At 59.8% G+C, this 17543-nt stretch overlaps 1 protein-coding gene across 3 annotated transcripts; it reads right to left on the reverse strand.

Annotated features, from left to right (window-relative positions):
* Positions 1 to 781: 781 nt before the first annotated feature.
* Positions 782 to 15856, reverse strand: TRPV2 (transient receptor potential cation channel subfamily V member 2). 3 transcript variants are annotated; one of them, XM_024753153.1, is made up of 15 exons: positions 15641 to 15856; positions 14034 to 14269; positions 11931 to 12064; positions 9850 to 10143; positions 8942 to 9240; positions 7275 to 7448; positions 6722 to 6877; positions 6086 to 6181; positions 5217 to 5287; positions 4586 to 4751; positions 4399 to 4465; positions 3980 to 4305; positions 2945 to 3072; positions 2033 to 2112; positions 782 to 1150 (listed from the first exon to the last, which is right to left on the reverse strand). In XM_024753153.1, exons 2-15 carry the CDS (start codon positions 14231 to 14233, stop codon positions 1056 to 1058), a joined length of 2286 nt encoding a protein of 761 aa, XP_024608921.1. In that variant the 5' UTR covers positions 14234 to 14269; positions 15641 to 15856; the 3' UTR covers positions 782 to 1055. The 3 variants fall into 3 exon arrangements, 2 of the variants coding, with proteins under 2 accessions (XP_024608921.1, XP_024608928.1); XM_024753160.1 differs by lacking the exon at positions 15641 to 15856 and adding an exon at positions 14772 to 15115; XR_003004248.1 differs by lacking the exons at positions 782 to 1150; positions 2033 to 2112 and having other exon boundaries at positions 2987 to 3072; positions 3175 to 4305.
* Between the last annotated feature and the right edge of the window lie 1687 nt (positions 15857 to 17543).

The following is a 17543-nucleotide window of genomic DNA, read 5'->3' on the forward strand; positions in this document are numbered from 1 at the left end:
AACTGCGCAGGAAGCCAGCGGGGAGAGGAGGCAATAATCCACGGCCTGAACTAAGTAAGCCCAGGAGCGCAAAGGCTTTGAGAGACGTCCTGGGGTGGCTTTAAGGGGCGTCTGGAGGCTGTGGGAGAGGAAGGACAGGCGGCTGTGCTTGCTGGTGTCCACCACCTCGCGTCTGCGGTGACAGCAGGCACAGCGCCTCGGCTAGCTGCCTGCACCCCGAAGAGGGCATGTGGGGTAGGTGAGAGTCCTTCTGCCCAGGAGAGGGCGGGAGCAGCCCGGCCCCAGACACAGACGTGAGCTCACAGAGACATGCAGACGCCGACCAGCTCAGGGGCCCAGTACCTTTTTATTTTTTTAATTCTTTTTAATTTTATTTTTGGCTGCGTTGGTCTTTGTTACAGTGCGCGGGCTTTTCTCTAGTTGCATTGAGCGGGGGCTACTCTTCGTTGCGATGCGTGGACTTCTCACTGCGGTGAGCTTCTCTTGTTGCAGAGCACGGGCTCTAGGCACGCGGGCTTCAATAGTTGCGGCACGTGGGCTCTAGAGACTGTTGTGGCACACGGTCTTAGTTGCTCCGCGGCATGTGGGGTCTTCCCGGACCAGGGCTCGAACCCGTGTCCCCTGCTTTGGCAGGCGGATTATTATTATTATTATTATTTTTTCTTTTTTCGGTACGTGGGCCTCTCACTGCTGTGGCCTCTCCCGTTGCGGAGCACAGGCTCCGGACGCGCAGGCCCAGCGGCCACGGCCCACAGGCCCAGCCGCTCCGCGGCATGTGGGATCTTCCCGGACCGGGGCACGAACCCGTGTCCCCCGCATCAGCAGGCAGACTCTCAACCACTGCGCCACCAGGGAAGCCCTGGCAGGCAGATTATTAACCACTGCGCCAGCAGGGAAGTCCTGGGGCCCAGTACCTTTACTCAACTAATGTTTCCAGGAGAGTTAGCCACAAGAAATTACTTATTTATTTTTGCCACCAAAGTCCCTTGAGGTCCCAGAGCCAGTAGGTGGGGCTGGAAACATTCCGTGCTCTGTCCTCCCAGCCCCCTGCTGCATCAGTGGGACTCAAGGAGCTGGAGGGGCACATGGTCTTCCTCCACGGCACTGTCCTGGCTGGAATGGGAGGCCAGGGCTGGGTTCTTCAGGGCGCCTGTGAATGGGATGAAGGGAGTGTCCCCAGGACGCAGGCACCAGGGCAACAGGAGGGAGCCACAGCCATGAAACCACATCATGCCAGGGGACAGCAGCCTCGGGGTCCCCAGCAGTCCCTCCTGCCTCCCTGCTTCTGCAAGCATCTCTTGAACCCCTGCCAGGTGCCAGTCAGGGACCTCCTCCCAGGAGCTGAAAGTCCCTGCAGGTGACAGGCCTTTGTGTTAGAAACCAGAACAGCCGATGATGTGCTGAGGAGCCAGAGGGAGGCGAGCGTCAGGAGGAGAGAGGAGACCCCACCACCACCACCGCCACCGGTGGGGAAGGTGGAGAAGGGACGCCCGGAGGATGGAAGGGCACTTACAGAGACAAGAGCCCAGGAAAGGAAGGGACGTGAGCACTGTGGAGGGACCGGCCGGCACACGGAAGGAGGTGCGGGGAGGGGGGGCTGGACAACGGCTCTGGACCTTGACCCCGGGGGGAGGGGTGCGGCCTGCCAGGGAGTGGGAGGCGGTGTGTGGTGCGGCTGTGTGTAGTTTTCGTCTACGTACGAGGGATTGGAGTAGGACGAGCCTGGACCTAAAGCCTTGTCTGGGGTCCGGGTGCCAGCTGAGCAGCCCCCGCGTGGTGCAGACGTGGGAGAGGTGAGGCGCAGGGCAGAGGGGCCGGCGGCGGGACCGCAGCCACCGGAGGCCCCAGGACACTCAGCACCAGGGGGAGGGGGAGAGGGAGGGGGAGAGACCCGCAAGGCCCTCCGCCTGGGCCAGGAGGGTGGGGCCGACTACAAGGCACCGGCAGGGCAGCCCAAGGCTGTTCCTGAAAAAAAATTTTAAGGGGCAAACCTTTACACACACGCGCGCACACACACTCCGCAGCTACTCACCAGGGCCGCCTGGCCCTGAGGGCTCCTCACGCAACGTGGGTAGCGTCTGCTCCCACGCAGCCCAGTTCACCTCCTCTACCCTGCGGGCCACAGGGCAGCTGTGAGGCTCCAGGAGGCCGAGGCGGCAGCGAGCTCTGCCCCAGGAGAGGGGCCCCCGAGGGGTGCACACCAGGGCTGTGAGGACGACGGGGCTTCTCTCCGCAGGACACTGGGCCACCCAGCAGCCCCCGCGAGCCCCGTCCTCTCGGCTCTCAGACTGCCGCCCCGGCCAGGCGCCCACGTGGGGGGGTGGGGGGAACAGGCGTCTGTCCCCTCTGGCTGTTCACGGCGACCTGGGTTGCCCCCCAGCATCCAGGGAGGAGTTTAGATCAGCTGGATCTGTGTGTTCCCAGGTTCTGGGGCTCTTTCACGGCTACTCTACGTGGCTAAGACCCTCCACCCTTGCTTGGCTGCTACCTCAGGAAAGTGTGTTGCTGGCCGAGCACTTGTCACCAGGTTCCCGCCCCCATGGGAGCTTCTGCTCTCCGTGGAAGGGTCTGTAGCCTCCGTGGTCAGGACGGGGGCGTTGGGAAGGCAGAGCAGACCAGCCAGGGCAAGTTTAGCATGCTCTAACCCGAGCATGCCTCTGGCTTCTTGGCCTCCTAACTGTGCCCCATTTCAGGCCAGAAGGAGTCGGTCAGGGACCACTGGGAGGGACCTCCAGTTTCAGTCAGTGGGACAGGAAGGTGACCAGACAGGAAGAGCAGGCAGTGGAGGCCGGGCCTATGAGATCCAGCATCGCTGACCTCGCCTGTCCAGGGCAGAGTCCCCTGGCGCTCCGAGGCCCTGCCTTTCCCACCAGACCTGACTCCTAGCTGCTGTCGCCTGGTTTTCAGCAAGGTCCCCAGGCCGCCCCCCAGGCTCTCCACTCACCTGAAGCACCAGCGCTCGTCGGGGCGACCGTCCGGCCTGGTGCCAACTGTCAGTTTCACCCCTGCCCGCTGCTTCTTCCTCCTGCACCACCAGTAGCCGTTCTCCATCTCCAGGACAGAGATGGCTTTCTGGGGACAAAGGATACATCAGACAGAGTGGCCAGCACTTTACAGTAGAACTCTGCATCTGCTAAGTGCATAGATTTGAATCCAGCCCCGAGGTTTGATTACCTATGTGGTGTCAGGCCCTGCATCCCTCTGAGTCTCTTTCCCACTTACAGACTGAGGCCAATATGCCTTGGGTGGTTGCTGGGAAGTCGGCATGTGACGAGCGCCCTACAGTTCCTTGCAATTGCAACGTTACAGGTTCTAGAATTCCACCAGGTATGGAACGTCACATGTGCCTGCTGCTATCACACGAGCGAGCTGGGGGCGGGGGGCGGGCACAGAACTTTGCAGGTGAGAGGCTTGCCCAAGGTCAACGGTGAATTGGTCACACAGTCCAGCCCCCCGGGCGAGGTTCTCCCTGCACCAACTGCCTAGGCCCACCCCCGACCCTCCCCAGTCAAGAAGCAGCTCTTGCTTCCACGGCAGGCAGGTGCCACATGAGCTCCCAGCTACCCGAGCCCCTGCTCCCAAAGCTCCTGCAGCCTGGGCCAGCCCCAGGATCGCACATCCCGCCTGCCTCGTCCACCAAGCCTGTCCCACGGAACAAGCGACGAAGGGGGCTATATGAGGGCGGGGTCTCCGTCTCGTTCTCCGCCGGGTCTTTAGAGCCTAGAACTGTGCCTAGCCCTGCACTAGTCTCTCAGAAAGCACTTTACTAATGATGACGGTGGCTAACACGCTGAGCACCTACTGTATGCCAGGCACCGCCCTCAGGCCTTACTGCAGCCTCACGTCAGCCCTGAGCAGGAAGGAGTGGCCGAGGGAGGCCCCGTGAGGGCCGGACCCACTTGGGGGCCCAGCTCAGTGGGTTCTGCGGACTCCTGCCGGGCCCGGAACGCTGGAGGGGACGGGGCACATCGCCGGGCACCTGCAGCTTCCAGATGCTCCAGCTGTCGCTGGCGACGCTGCTGACGGTCTCGCTCATGAGGGCGACGAGCATGTTGAGCAGCAGGACGTAGGTGAGCAGCACGTGGGTCAGAAGCAGCAGCAGCGCCACCCCACGGAAGCGCAGCTGGGCCTGGACGGCCAGCTCGCCCATGCCGATGGTGAACTTGAACAGCTCCAAGGAGGCGTCCAGGACGCCCTCGTACGGGGCCGTGCTGCCCTCCGCGTCCCCCTTTCCCGCCACCTCCGTGGTGTTGGAGCCCGCAGGGGCCCCGGGGTCCCGGGCCTCCCGGCTAAGGCTCACCAGTGCTGAGGAGAGAGGCAGGGGCTCCTCAGCCTGGGGAGACCAGCAGGCAGCCTCGAGGGGGCGCAAGGAGTGGGTGGGGGATGGGGGGCCTTTACCTACAGCGAAGCCGAAAAGGAAAACCAAGTAGACCAGGAGGAAGCGGAGCAGGTCCCGCAGGATGACCTAGAAGGCACAAGCCGGTAGGGGGTTCAGCTTGGGGGAGGCACCTGCCTGCCGGGCCCACGAGGAGCCCCCCGGGGTGCCTGCCCGGTCTGGCTGCACGGGGCCACCCCTGCCTCTCACCTTCTGGATCATGACACTGTAGATGCCCGTGTGCTGCAGGCCGCGCGTGTAGTACAGCAAGTTCACCCAGCCCAGCGCCAGGGAGCACACGAGCAGGGGCAGGTACCACTCGATGGCCAGGAAGCACAGCACCTGGGACAGCACGGTGAGCAGCGCCTGGACCAGGCTGCGTGGAGGCAGGGCGGGGTCAGCTCGCGGGCCTCCTGTGGCCAGCGCTGACCCCCGCTGCCGCTGCCTCCGCGGTCTCAGAGATGAGAAGTTCCGCCTCTGTCTGGGACTGGATCCAAGCATCCTGACCTCCACCTCGGGCAAGGCATTCAACCCCCATGGGCCTCAGTTCCCTCCCCCGTACAACGGGGGTAACAGTAATAACGCCCGGCTCAGAGAGTGTCGGCGAGGATTCAGGGAGGCACGCGTGTAAAGACTTCAGGCTCCACTGGTGCGGAGCGAGGGCTCGGTCGATGTGACTACCATGCTCAGGGCCCGGACCGGACAGCCACCCGACTCCGGGGTCTGGCCTGTGAGCTGCTCCCAGCCTCCTGGAGCTCCCTGGCCCAGGTTCCTCACCCCCAAAGCCCGCCTGGTGCCCTCTCCCAGGCAGGAAACAGGGGAGGTGTGAGGCCACACGTACAAGAGGATTTCAAAGTAGCTGTCCATGAACGAGATCCAGATGAACAGACGGCGCCTCCAGAAGTACCACAGCTGCAGGGGAAGGAGGAGGACAGGCCGTGACACCTGCTCTCCAGGCCACAAGCAGCCCCGCTGCCCTCAGGGCCGCCGGCCGGCCTGCTTGTAAAAGTCTCGCCAGGACCACCTCAGGGGCTCGGGCGGCAGCTTTGAATTTTGGGGGTGCTCATGAGTCCTGCTGGTAGCTGAGAAAGTTTGGACCCTGTTTCCAAAAAGTGCAGACACCCAGACAATGCCAGGGGCCTGCTGTCTCCCTGTGGGTCCAGGTGGAGGGCTCACACTCCGCGTGGTGAAAGAGGCTCCTTTCCCTCCCCCGCCCCGGCCTCACAGGGACCACTGGCTGCTCCAGCCAACCTGGCCTCGGTGCCTAAGTCCTGCCCACCCTCAAAGACTCACTCAAAGAGTCTCAGTGCCACGGCCCAGCCTGTCTCCTGCAAGCTGGCAGCATCTTGCCCTGAAGAGGCCGTGCTGGAGGCACCGGGCTGAGTTCCCCCTGCCGCCACCCTTCTCTGCTCCCCAAGTGAGGAATGAGCCAGGGACCTGGGGTCAGGGGCTTCCAGCTCCATTCCCGGGGGAGCAGAGCCGGCACTGCCAAGGAGTCATAGGAGATATCTGCTGCCCCGTGGGCACCCCAGAAAGCACAGCAGGGAGGGTACCCAGCCCAAAAGGCAAGGCCAGAACCCTCGGCCCTCAGCTGCCCTGAGGCTGGCCAGGATGGGACCAGGTGTGGGATTCAGCTTCCCCGTACATGGAGGGACTGTCGTGAACTCACTCTCAGGCTGCTTCGGGGTGGGGGATGGGAGGAACCCTCACCTGGCCCATGAGGATGTTGGCCCCCACGAGCAGCATCAGGATGTGGCCCAGCAGCAGCATGGAGTTCCCAGCAGTTCCTTCCAGCGGGAGGAAGTCCTGCACGAAGACACACTCGGGTCGGGCCTGGGGTCCCCCCCAGCAGCTCCCCGCTGAGAGCGAGGCTGGGGGCCCATTCCTCGTGAGAGCTGTGGGGAGGCCCCCCGAGCAGCAGAGCAAACATGGGCTCTGGAGCCAGACTCCCTGGGTTCAGATCCCAACTCCACCACTCACAGCCTGTGTGACCCTGGGTAAGTTCCTTAAACTCTCTGTGCCTTCCTGCCCTCAACTGTAAACTGGCGATGATAAGAGTTCAGCATCTCAGAGGGTTGTTGTGAAATTAATTAAATACGTTAACACACGTCGTCAGTCACCTGAATACTTTCTCACGTGTGCTGCACGCTCGGTAAGTAGTACTATCGTTGTTACTACTATGTTGTTACTCCCATATCATGACCAGCTGCGTAAGCGCCGTGGGCAGGCCGCCAAGCGGTCTGGCCTCCGGTCAGCATTTGCAGGACGGGGTTGTAATCCCTGCGCTACCTTCTGCCAGGATTGTTTCCAGGAGGCCTCCCCAGGATGTGCCCCTCCCTGCCTTGCCTTGTCCAGGGCAGGCTGGTGGTAGGTGACAGCGGTGAAGATGGACACGTAGGTCAAGTAACACAGGAAGTTGAAGAGGAACCTGGGGATGAGCAGATTCCACTTCGCCTGCAGCAGTTTGTTCAGTGGCTCCAAAACCACCATTCGGTGCCGGTGCTGGGACGGGAAGGCGAGAGCCAGAGGTGCATTCAGCAAGTACGTGTGGAGGCACCAGGGGAGAGCGGAGAGGGTGCGGAGCCCCGAGCGACCCCTCCCCGCCGGCCGCCACCCCACCCTCGTGGCTGTGGAGTGACAAGTCCAGAGCAGGTGCTGGTCCACAGAGAGGCCCCCAGTGGTAGCCACCGGGACCCCGGTGTGACCCCTGTGTCTCGTGGGACCGGCCCCTGTGGAGCAAGCGTGTGCCCAGCGGCCGGGTTCGCACGTGCAGCCACACCCCAACTGCTCGGTTAAAGGGCAGGGGCGGCCCTGCAGGCAGCCCCGAACTGTGGACCTTGCAGGGAGCTCTGCCAGGCCCCCTACGCACACCCACGCCCCCGGGGTGAAGCAGGCTCACCGGGCTTTGGCAATGAAAGGCGATGATCTCCAGCACTGAGTTCTCCTCCCAGCTGTCCACAGAGGCCAGGTCATACAGCGACACCCGCACAGGCCCGTAGGACCACTCCGTGAACTTGCGGGAAAGGGACTGGCACGGGCCCAGGAACTCCCGCTGCAGGATGTGTCTGAGAATCTACAGGGCAGGCACGTGAGCTTGGCGTGCACAGAGCTGCCCACCGCCCAGACACGCGAACATGCCCTGCACCCACGGGTCCTTGCGCATATGAACTCTTACACAGGTCCACGCACACTCAGCCACCATGTAGACACTCCCACCCACCCGCCTTTGCCAGCCTGCCTCTTCCTTCCACACTCCTGCCCCAATGCCTCTTTCCTGGACACTCATATGGCCGAGGGACCCCCAATCCAAGGGTCCTTAAGGCCCCATGAGATCAGAGGCTACCAGTTACACACGTGTGTGCACGTTTGTGGCCAGAGTCTAGAGCTTTCAACAGACTAGAAGCCACCCCTAACCCGGACAGCTCCAGAAGCAATTTGGTCTTACAAATGAGGAATGGTGGGGAGGCTTCCCAGATGGGGGAGCGGCTTCCATAGGCCACACAGCCATGCCTCTAGACAGCAAAGAGAGGTACCCACACCCCAGGGACCTCGGAAGGCAGGAAAAAAACATAAAACTTCCGCTTATGTTTATCTTAACCTTTAAAAATACCTGTGTTCTAAGCATTGGGCCCTGTGTCGGCTGTGTGAGTTGTAAGCTCCCCTAATAATAAGGATCAGACAACAGGAAAGTCGTTTGGGAAAAAAGTGAAGCTGGATCATGCTTTTTTTCTCTTTTTTGCCGAGCGGCTCTTAGTTCCCCAACCAGGGATCGAACCCGGGCCCTCGGCAATGAAAGCAAAGAGTCCTAACCATCGGAACACTAGGGAAGTCCCTCGTGCTTACTCTTCATAAGAGTAACCTATAACTTTCAGATAAATCAAAGTTTTAGGCATTAAAAATCAAACTGCAAAAGAAAAGTCTGGAAGCAAATATGGATATGGAATATACACACATGCACACATATACATGCACAAACACAAAGTTTTAAAACCTTGTAGAAGGAATTAAGCAATAGCAAAACCAAAGAAAAGATAACACTTGGATACATAAAAATGTAAAAATTCTGTGTCGCAAAAAATGCCACAAAAATTTTTTTAATGTTGAACTGGGAGAAAAATTTGCAACTGTTATAGTAAACAAAATGATGATACGTTCGTTATCAAGAACACTTAGCCATCAATACGAAGAAAACCTGAGAGCTAAGAACATGACAAGACTGTCTCCTAATCAAGAAACCCAAGTGACTTAAAAAATCCCTGGGAGTTCCCTGATGGTCCAGTGTTTAGGACTTGGTGCTTTCACTGCCATGGCCTGGGTTGAATCCCTGATCAGGGAGCTAAGATCCTGTAAGCTGCGCAGCCAAAAGAAAATAAATAAATAAAATAAAATCCCTGTTTTAAAATGTAATACATTCATTCTGTAGCTCATATATAATTTATCAGTAAACACACACACAGGAGAGGTGCATGCTGAAACTGTTCTGAGCTAGACACCACCCCAGGCTCTTTCTGCAGAAATCCCGGGTTGAGTCCTGCTGCTTCCTGGAAAGTGGGGCTGGCCACTCACCTCAATCTTGCCCTCCTTGGCGGCCAGCTTCAGGGGCGTGAGGCCCTGCAGGTTGGGGATGTCCTCGAGCTGCACCGTGGGGCAGAGGCGGGCCCCCGCCTGGAGCAGCCCATCGTACATGCGGGTCACCATCTCCGTGTTCTCGGCCGAGTCGTCTGCGATCATCACCAAGGCGTGCAGGGCCGTGTTGCCCAGCGAGTCGGCGGCCTGCAGGCTGGCGGGCTGGTGCGGGTTCTCCAGGAGGTAGGTCACCACGTCCCACTGCTTGGTGCACGCGGCCAGGGAGAGGGGCATCTCGCCTGGGGGCCGAGGGGACAGCTTGGGCCTCGGGCCTCCCAGCATCCACCCGCCTGCTTCTCACCCTCCCTGGACCTCCTTGAGGTGGGTCAGGCGCCCACAGGAGAGGATGCGCACAGCGTTGGGGTCCCGGGCCCACCCAGGCCAGTGCAGTGAGCGGAGAAGTCCCCGGGCCCCGCATCCTCCTAGGAGCCCCAGTCAAGGTGGCTCTGTCCAGCTCTGACCCAAGGGAGAGGGGCCCAAAGCTCTTCACCATCTAAGGGAGCAGAACGGGAGCCTGCCAACCAGTGTTCCCGCCCCCCGCCTCTTTCTCTTTGCTCTGCCGGGGCCCAGGCACCCCTTTCTTCAGACCCCAGCTGGTCTAGTCTCCTCACACACCAGTTCTACGCCCCCGTTCCCCTGCCCTGGTCTGAGCTCATGTGTGGTGAGCTTCCTTGGCCAGACAAGGATAAAACACCTCTTAAGACAAACTGCTTTTGCAGGTGGCCTAGCTATTAGAAGCATGAGCCTCAGGGTCAGACAGATCTGGGTTTAAGGGTCACATTAACCCTGTGACCTTGGGCAAGGCCTTACCCCCTCTGCAGCTCAATTTATCCAAGAAGGCTCCTCACCGAAGTAGAAGCAGGTCTCTTGGCTTTTCTTCTGGAAGAACTGGCCACAGGCCCGGGCATGCACGTCAGCCCCATTCTCCACCAGGAGCTTCACACACGGCAGGCTCCTCTTCTCGATGGCGATGTGCAGGGCACTGTGGCCTCGGTAGTACTCATCTGTGCACTGGGCGTTGACCAGAGGCCGAGGATTGCCCGAGTCCCGGTCAATCTGCAGCAGCGGCTCAATGCAGGCGTTGGTCCCGTCCCGAAGGTTCAGCACGGCCTTCATCAGGCATGTCTTCCCCGTGGAGCCCTCTGTGGGAGGAGGGGGGGGCACCGTGGTGCTCAGGTCACCCACCCGCCTGTACAGTGAGCCCATGCCCCAAAGTACCCCGGCTGGCTGGAGGGAGCTAAGACTCCAGCCAACAGGTGTTAGGATACCAACAGGTGTGACTACAGTTTCTGCCCTAGAAATTAAGTTTCTAAGACAGAGTTCGTCACGTGTGCAACACTATTTACACGAGAACATTTGGAGCAGTGTTTCTATTTTTTTTAATTTTTAAATTTATGGCTGCATTGGGTCTTCGTTGCCCACGGGCTTTCTCTAGTTGCAGTGAGCAGGGGCTACTCTTCGTTGTGGTGCACGGGCTTCTCGTCGCGGTGGCTTCTCTTATTGCGGAGCACGGGCTCTAGGAGCACATGCTTCAGTAGTTGTGGCGCGTGGGCTTAGTTGCTCCGCGGCATGTGGGATCTTCCCGGACCAGGGCTTGAACCCGTGTCCCTGCATTGGCAGGTGGATTCTTAACCACTGCACCACCAGGGAAGCCCTGGAGCAGTATTTCTTAAGTGGCTCTACCACTTAATGACTCTGTCTCTTCTGGGCAAGTCACTTGGCCTCCTGTTTATTTATTTATATCTTTGGCTGCACTGGGGCTTCGCTGCTGCGCGCAGGCTTTCTCTAGTTGTGGTGAGCGGGGGCTACTCTTTGTTGTGGTGTGTGGACTTCTCATTGCGGTGGCTTCTCTTGTTGCGGAGCATGGGCTCTAGGCGTGCAGGCTTCAGTAGTTGTGGCGTGCGGGCTCAGTAGTTGTGGTGTGCGGGCTCAGTAGTTGTGGCTCATGGGCTCTAGAGCACAGGCTCAGTAGTTGTGGCCCACTGGACCAGGGATTGAACCCGTGTCCCCTGCATTGGCAGGCAGATTCTTAACCACTGCACCACCAGGAAAGCCCCTTGGCCTCTCTTAACCTCAGTTTTCCTCACTGTAAAATGGGACCCTTCAGGGTTATTGTAAGGATGACATGGAATTATATACAAAATTCTTAGCCCACAGAGGGCCTGGCACACAGTGTGCTGAGGCTAAAAACTACACGCAACCTAAATGGCCACCAATAAGGAGTTAGTTAAGTAAATTGTGGTAAATGTACAGGATGGGAAACTCTGCAGGCTGTTACAGTGACTGAGTTAGAGGCCTGTGTACTGAAATGGACTAAGTTGGGGGAAAGCCCATTACAAGCACATCATTATGTATTTACATCAATGGCATGACCCCATTTATGTAAATATATGCCTAATGTATTTAAACAGTTTGAAAGTATGTACCCCAAATCATTATCAGGGGTCCAGGATGACAGACTGGTTTTATCCTCAGCTTTACACATTTCATTACTATTTGAACCTTCTAGAAGGCACACATGTTCTTTTCCTAATCAGATATCCCCAAACAATACAGATATTTAGATTTGGGGCAAAGAATGCTCTGAGATGGATAAAGTGTAAGGTACGTGTATTAGATCTCAGCGATGCTGTTACTGAAAAAGAGAGAGAGACAGGGAAAGGCTGCATTGAGGAAGGCTGTGAACATCCATCCATTTGGCCACTGAAGCGGCTGAGGGCGGCAGACGCAGGCTGGGAGCCAGTGGGGTGAGTGGAAGAGGGAGAGGGCTGTCCTCGCTCTGTCAGCAGGGCCCCTGCAGTCATCCTGGCAGGAGGGCTGCTAGAACTCCGCCCCTGCTCGCCCCTCAGTTCCTGACTGTGGCCAACACCCAGCGGCAGCCTGGTCTCAGCACAGCACACGGCGGCTCTGGCCCGAGCAGCAGGCCTACCTGTGTACTCCGAGTCCGTGAGGTACTTGCTGGTCCGGCGCAGGTACTCTGGTAGCCCCACCAGATCCTCGGGGACCCCCCGGGCCACCACGCTGAAGAGCCGGTCACGGTCGAAGCGGTTTGGGTCTGGTTGGCTGTGGGGGGATGTGGTTTATGACTGATGCTGCAGGAGAGCCCTGGGCCCCCATAAAGTCCTGCTTCCAAGGGAGCCTTTTCTGGGGCCCAGAAGCCCCTTTTGAGAGCCTCTATGCACCCAGGCAGACCAAGGAGACCGCAAGTGCTCAGACCCCCGGAGCAGGGGCCTGTCTGGGGCGCCGCCCCACGCGTCCTGACTGTAGGCGTCTCCTGTCATCCGCCAGGTGCCCCGCTGCTCGCAGCAGCCTCATCACCCATTTCAGCACAGGAGCTCGTCATGGCTCTTGAGCCGGGCTCCGGGGCGGGGCGGGGCTACCGGAGGTGCCCACAGACTGTTGGGGGCCGTACATGCCGCTGGCCTCACCAAGAAAATCAAGAAAAGCCCCACGTCCTCTCCGAAACCATCTATGGACGAACAATGGAGTACCTGCCCCTTTGGCCCTCACTTCTGCCCTGCGTGAGTAATCTCTATTTTCTCCATCAGACAAACAAGGAGGTAGAGTAACTTTCCCAAAGTCACATGGTGCAGAGCTCACGGGGTGTGGGATGCTGGCTGTTCAACTAACTCTAGACCCCGACTCCCAACCCCAGAGAGACTCCAGGCTGGACGGATGGAGGTTTCTCAGAGACGTGGGGTCCAGAGCGGACACCAGACACTCACAGAATTTTCCTGAGAAGCCACACCTCCGGGAAAGGCCCCAGGAGGTGCTGGTAGCCCTTCTGAATCCAGCGTGTGTGGGCATCCCCGCCTGGGCTCGCCCCTGGGGCTCCTGGTACCACGACCAGCAGAAATGAAGGGACAAGAAAGGGGGCACTATTTGATGCTTTGGGGACCCTCAGGTCTGCCATGGAATGGATTAACCAAGAAAGGGTTGGGGGCTCTGATGAGTGGGATTATTGGGATCAGTCGTGTTTTAAGCCATGATCGCATGATTGACAGGGCAGGAAGCTGCCCGGCCAGATGCAGCATCACCCGTCCAGCAGACCATGCGGCCACGACGTGACCAATAGGTCACTGCGGCTGACTGGTGAGTCCCGTGGGCAGTCCGGCCAGGGGAAGTGGCTATTTGGACAAAGCACTTCCTGTCACAGGGAGGCATCACGGTCCTGGTATAGGGAGGCCCCACGGGAGCACAGATTGAAGCACCAAAGGGCATCGAGGGGCTGGTTCTGCCTCGGGCAGCCTCTCCCCGCTCCCAGAAGCCTTGCAAGCATCCTCTCCCGCCCTGGTCTGAACCTGACCTTGGTCCTGCAGCACAAACAGGACAGGCGGCTCTGGGCTGGGAGGCCGAGGCTGGGGGCCGAGTCCCAGGCATGAGCAGGGAGGGCGGGGCTTCCCTGGCAGAGTGCTGCCTGGCCCACGCAGGTTCTCCAGCCTCACATGTCAGAACTCACACTGTGGGGATCCAGGTGCACCCTTCCCCCACACCCACAGGACCAGAGGTGGCGCTCCCGCGAGAGTGGCTCCCACAGTCTGAATTAGAAGACATCACGGGAAAGTCACAGTGAAGGTAGCTCTGAGCAGAAGGCCACCGTCCTCAATCCCCAGAGTCCACGACCCCAGGGCAACAAGTCCAGCCTTGGAGCAGAGCCCGGGAACACCCGGGACATTTCCAGATGTCCTTGATTCTCTTGAACTGGAGCGTGGATCTTGCTAGCACCCCCCGCAGGGACTGTGGCTGGGAAGGGGACAGCACCAACAAGGGACGTGGCAGGAGGTGAAAGAGTATGTCCCTACAAGAAGAACACAACCCCAGGAGACAGAAGGCCAAGAATGGGGAAGGTTCTGGAAGGAGCAGCCCCAGAGAGCAGAGCAGGGTTCAGCCGGTCGGGCCCAGGAGCCATCAGAGCCAGACCCAGGACCCCCAAGGCTGTGGCACAGGGGCACTGGGGCTGGGCTAGGCCACCCAGTCTGACTCTGCTGGAGGTGAGGCCCCCGGGCTCCCCCCACCCCGCTTGCTGCCTCACCTGGCACCTGCCCCCTTTCGGAAGTTGAGGTTCACTTTGATCTGAGGCGAGAAGTTCCGGTCCTCGCCCTGGAATGGTGACTCCATGGGGGGTGGCCCGGCACCACCACCCAGTTTTCCTTTGTCCACCTGGGCACCATCTTCTTGGCCTCCATCTGACGTCTCGAGCCTGAAAGCGGGCGGGCTGGAGGGCGAGGACATCCTAAGGGGAGGAGGCTACTCCTTCCGGCTGGAACCCTGTGGGGACAGAGATGTCAGAGGCGTCCGCTTCTCCCAGCAGGAGTGGGGGCAGGAGGGCTGGCTGAGGCCCGGGCCCAGAGAGGTTTAGAAGCTGGGTACAAGCAGACCAGCCGCCAGCCGGGAGCTCGGCCCGGCAGGAGCGGGGAGGGGAGCAGGAGGGAGGGCCAGGATCTGCTGGAGGAACAGGGGCCATAGCTGTCCCTGACCTTCCCTCTGGGACTTCCTAATCCCTGAGAGGCCACAACCCCTGGTCCAAAAACATCTTGCCCAGTGGCCAATATTTACATCAAAAAAAAAAAAAAATGCAGATTTGGGTGGGGCAGGTCGCTCAACCTCCCACACAGGGGGTGTGGGGTGCTCTGGGGAAACCGTTGGAAAACCCCTGGCCTATCAAACCCCTCATTTTGCTGCCAGGAGGACCAGGGCTCAGAAAGGGGAAGTGACTCTCCCAAGGTCCCAAGCTGCTGGCAGAGCCTAGTCTGAAACCACTGCGGCCTACCGTGAGGTTCCTCTGCTGTTGTCAAAACCTTTCAGGGCCCATCTGTACTTGCAGTTTCTGAGGAGTGCCACCTCTGTGTGCCTTAGGGTCTCCAGGGGCTTCACAGCAGAAGGGAGACGCCTCGCTGGTGCCCAAGCCCCCCTCACCCAGCAGCTCCCCGGCAGGCCCGAGGCCAGGCTGGGGAGCTCAGCTCACCCTCCCGGGAGAGCTGAAACCACAGCCGCCAGCGCTCGCCAGGGCGCGGCCCCAGGACGGGGAGGGGGAAGCCCCGGGGGCCCCCCCAGTGGATGGGCAGAAAGAAGGAAAATGAGTCCAGAGCTGGGGAGGGGGGAGACAGCGGGTCTGGCAGGGAGGAGAAGGGGGCAGGGAGCGGAGCAGAGCTTGGGGACAGGAAGCGGAGGGTGGGAGGGTCAGGGCCTGGACCATCTTCTGCGCAGCTTCAGCCCCGGGGGGGAGCCGGCGGGGGGCATCTTCCCACAGCAGCAGGAGAGGCCGGGGCTTGTCGACTGCCTCATCATGCAGTTTCGACCTTGCGTCTTTCTGCCCACCCTGGGGCGTCCTTCCCGGGCCACACGCCATTCAGCCTGGCTGATGTCCCCAGCCCCTCACCATTCTGCCTCCCAGCCCACTGCTCCCAAGTCTCCGCAGCAACAGCTGTCTGCCCAGCCGCTGTACCACCGGACCCCCCATCCTCCCGGCCGGGGAGGAAGGATCTGGTCGGCCAGGTGGAGAAGAGAGCCGGAGCCCCTCGAAGACCCTGGCTCAGGGCTGGGGGAGCAAGGCGCCCACCCAGGCTTCCCGGCCGCCACGCTTCACCGTCAGGATTCGGGGCCCGGGCCCCTGGGAAGCCCGCATCATCCCTGACTCACCGGCTCGGCGGAGGCTGCGCGCGGCGCGTCCGGGCGGGCGGCGGAGCTGCCGAGGAAGTGCGGCTCGGAGGGGCGCGGAGTGGCTGGGAGCCCCGCGAGCCGGCTGGGTCCGTCGGCGTTCCGCAAGCTCAGCCCACCCGGCCCGCGCGCCTGGCCGCAGCGGGGTCAGCTCTCCCGCGGCAGGACACGCTGGCCCGGAGACTGACCCTCCGGACCATGGGCCACACCCTCTCTGGGGAGACACGCCCCTCCTCCCACCCGCCCCCACCCCACTGCCTGACGCTGAGGCCCCCAGATGCGGGGGGGGGGCAGCCTGAGGCAACCCTTGGGTGCGGGGCCCTGCCTCGGGGGGAGCTGGCGTGTCGCATGGGGCGGGGAGGGGACTCGCCCCACTGCACGGACATCCGCCCCTCCCCTTCCCCACCACTTGCCCCCCAGCGGCCATGTGGCTCAGCCTGGGAACTCGTTGACCCGTCGCAGGGCAGGGAGAGCTGATGTGGACGCCCCCCGGAGAGGAGAGACTCTGCCCAGCACCTCCCCCTGGAAATGTACCCCGCCCACCCGACCTTCCGGGGCCTTCCCCCAGTCCCCCAGCCCCCCAGCCAGGGGCCCTGACGGCCGCTGCCTTCCTTCCCTAAGCTAAAGGGGCTTCCAGCACCAGCCGGCAGGGGCGGACAGGAGGCCGACTTGGGCTTCGAAATTAGACCTCCCTTCCAGACCAGCCCTGGTCCAGACTCAGCGCTGGGACTTGGGGACGCAGCCACCATTCAAGTAAGTATCCAGCCCTAGGTCACCTCCCTCTCCCTCACTCCTAAAATCCAAGCCGTCAGGATCCCCACACCCGGCAAACCTACCAATTTGTCTCTATCTCTGCCTGATCCAAGCAACTATCATCCCTGCCGGGGAGACCACAGCTGCCTTCAAGCTGGTCTCCCTGCTTCACTCCTGTCCCCAACACCCCCATAATCGATTCTCCTTACAGCAACGAGAGTGATCTTTCAAAGATGAAAACCAGATCACCTAACTCCCCTCCCCCCAGCTGGTGGCTTCTCTCGACACTTGGAGTAAAAGGCAAAGTCCATACCAAGCCGGTGCAGTCTGGATGCCCTTCTCCACACTCCACCTTCATCTCTGATTGAAGGTACACACTACACTCCAGTGTAAACACCTGTGCTGTCCAATGTAAGTTCACCAGCCACAGTGGCTATTTAAATTTAAGTCAGTTACAATAAAATTAAATCAAACATTCAGTTCTACAGTCACATTAGCCCCATTTCAAATGCTCATAGTCACATGTGGTTAGTGGCTGCCACATTGGATAGCACAGAGATAGAACTGTTCCATCACAGCAGAGAATTCCGCTACACAGCCCTGCTCTAGACATTCTGAACACATTTCAGTCTCTCCAGAGGCCATGCTCTCTTCTGTTGCCTCCAAGACTTTGCACAAGCTGTTGCAACTGCCAGGAACACACACACACACACACACACACACACATACACACACTGCCTTGCTCCTTCGTTGCTGCACGTCTCTGTTTAAACATCACTTCCTCTGGGTAGCCTTTCCTAGACCCCACTATGTGTTCCATGACACTTTGCATTTCTCTGATCATAACTCATTGTCCAGTATTGTTAACATTTACTTTATCATCTGGCTTCATCTTTTTTTTTAATAAATTTATTTATTTTTGGCTGCATTGGGTCTTCGTTGCTGCACGTGGGCTTCTCATTGTGGTGGCTTCTCTTGTTGCGGAGCATGGGCTTCTAGGCGCTCGGGCTTCAGTAGTTGTGGCTCGCGGGCTCAGTAGTTGTGGCTCGCGGGCTCTAGAGCACAGGCTCAGTAGTTGTGGTGCACAGGCTTAGCTGCTCCACAGCATTTGGGATCTTCCCAGACCAGGGCT

This window comes from Neophocaena asiaeorientalis, unplaced genomic scaffold (genome assembly GCF_003031525.2).
Source record: "Neophocaena asiaeorientalis asiaeorientalis breed wild unplaced genomic scaffold, Neophocaena_asiaeorientalis_V1.1 scaffold540, whole genome shotgun sequence".
NCBI lineage: Eukaryota > Metazoa > Chordata > Mammalia > Artiodactyla > Phocoenidae > Neophocaena > Neophocaena asiaeorientalis.